This window comes from Poecilia reticulata, linkage group LG12 (genome assembly GCF_000633615.1).
Source record: "Poecilia reticulata strain Guanapo linkage group LG12, Guppy_female_1.0+MT, whole genome shotgun sequence".
In the NCBI taxonomy this organism is placed as follows: Eukaryota; Metazoa; Chordata; class Actinopteri; order Cyprinodontiformes; family Poeciliidae; genus Poecilia; species Poecilia reticulata.
The window spans coordinates 22,464,404-22,466,111 of NC_024342.1; the positions used below are offsets into that span (position 1 = coordinate 22,464,404).

At 45.7% G+C, this 1,708-nt stretch overlaps 1 protein-coding gene across 16 annotated transcripts in view; it reads right to left on the bottom strand.

The window, feature by feature from the left end:
- Window positions 1-251: 251 nt before the first annotated feature.
- grin1a (glutamate receptor, ionotropic, N-methyl D-aspartate 1a) overlaps window positions 252-1,708 on the bottom strand; it is a 51,088-nt gene continuing 49,631 nt past the window's right edge. For 6 of the 16 annotated variants that reach the window (XM_008424652.2, XM_017307814.1, XM_008424656.2 and 3 more), the window contains 2 exons: window positions 1,499-1,601; window positions 252-1,401 (listed from right to left, as the gene is read on the bottom strand). In XM_008424652.2, the coding sequence (XP_008422874.1) occupies window positions 1,509-1,601 (93 nt within the window). In that variant the 3' untranslated portion in view covers window positions 252-1,401; window positions 1,499-1,508. The remainder of the gene's footprint in view (window positions 1,402-1,498; window positions 1,602-1,708) is intronic. The other 10 variants (XM_008424657.2, XM_008424649.2, XM_008424655.2 and 7 more) reach the window with 3 other exon arrangements.

Genomic DNA, 1,708 nt, shown 5'->3' on the forward strand with positions numbered 1-1,708 from the left:
AAATGTAGGGACAAAACAAGCAGACGTCGCCGTCGGGGCTTCATCCTGCTGCGCGTTTGGACGCGTTTCTGACAAAAGTTCTCCGGTTTCCAGCTGCAGTTCAACGTCGTCTCATATTTACACGGTCGTTCGGTTTAAACGCTTCATCTCAGCTCAGCTCACTGTACGAGGCAGATATGCGGAAACAAACAGAAGCGACTATGTTGCGTATCAATACAGAAGCATGCAGAGGCGTAAAGGRGGCAGCTTGGTTCTATTAGAAAGCGAAATGMATTCTGGGTAGTTTTGAGCGTTTTGGGGGGGCTGAACGAAGGAGACCAATCAGGATAAAGTGCAAAGCGGCGCCGGACTCCGCGGAGGGCAGCGCAGCTGGGGGGCAGCAGGTGTTTCTCGCCTCCAGAAAACGGGAAACGGCGCGTTTCCCCAGCCAACCGAGACGCGCCTGCAGATTCCAGCTCACTCCGGTCGTTTCGTGCAAAAGTTCGCTGAGGTTTTGCACGAAAGGCCGAGCGGTGGTTGGCTGGGAAACGCGGCCCTTTGATGCAACCCCTTCCAAAAGCTGGAGGTGAGAAAGACGGCAGCTGCGGGAGAGAGGAAGAGAGAATAAAAACCTTTTGTTAAGGTCTGGAAAACCSAGGAGTCAAAGCTTTTTGCCAACATTTAAAATAACTGCCTTGGGCATGTAAGTGCTAATAAACGTTTCCTAGAAATTGCATTAATCATCATCATCATTCAATTACACAAAGCTTCTACATTTTCATACAAGCACACGCATGCTTTCATTTCACCAGAAGCTCGTTTTTAAGTGCCATTATCCCATTAAAATGTCTAAAAACATTTAAAGTGTCGATAGAAACTCGGATATAATTCCTATTAAAAATAATTCATCTCTAGCAGTTTTTTTTTTTATTGCACTACAAGTCGATTCTTCTGCTCTATTTTAGCCTCAGTTGGAACCAGAAACAGATTTTCACCCCTAAAATGAACCGTTTGTCTAAAAGCTACGCAGGAAATCGATCAAATCAAACACCGAACATTAAGTTTATGCGAGTAAAAGGACAAAACAAGGCTAAGGTTTAACATACAGAAGGAAAAGATCGTATATGTGAGTAARATGGGTTCCTCTGTGCATGCTTAGCAATCCTAAAAACATCTAAGACCGGATAGATAATCCTGTTTTTAAAAAAGGTGCAAAGTTCATCAGAGTCGTTTCTTCTTCTTCAGGTTTTCATTCAGCTGAAGGAAACGTGGAGTCTTCTTCTTCTTCGTGAACGGCCTCAACGTCGTTCTCTTTTCTCTCTCTCTCTCTCTCCCTCTCTCTGTGCTCTGTCTCTACACCACGGTGCTGACGGACGGGTCAGACAGGTTGAGCTGGCCCGAGGCGTCAGTGGGTGGGAACTGCTGCAAACGTGACGGAGAAATGGAGGCACAGAATGACAAGAAACACACAGAAGGGAGTCATTTAGTGAGAAAACGAGACGTTTCAGCAGGTTTTTACCTCGTTGCTTCTAATGCAGCAGCAGCAGCAGGAAGCTAACCGCTCTCAGGGAGAAACGCTTCAATGTGACGGAGCAGCACAAACGCAGCAGMTTTGACTGGAGCTGAACGGAGAGACATGACGGTGCATTGGGAGCGATTTAGATGGGAAATAGAGAGCAAACTTCAGAGACTGAAGGATAAAATTTGCTGGAAAAAAATTACATAAATT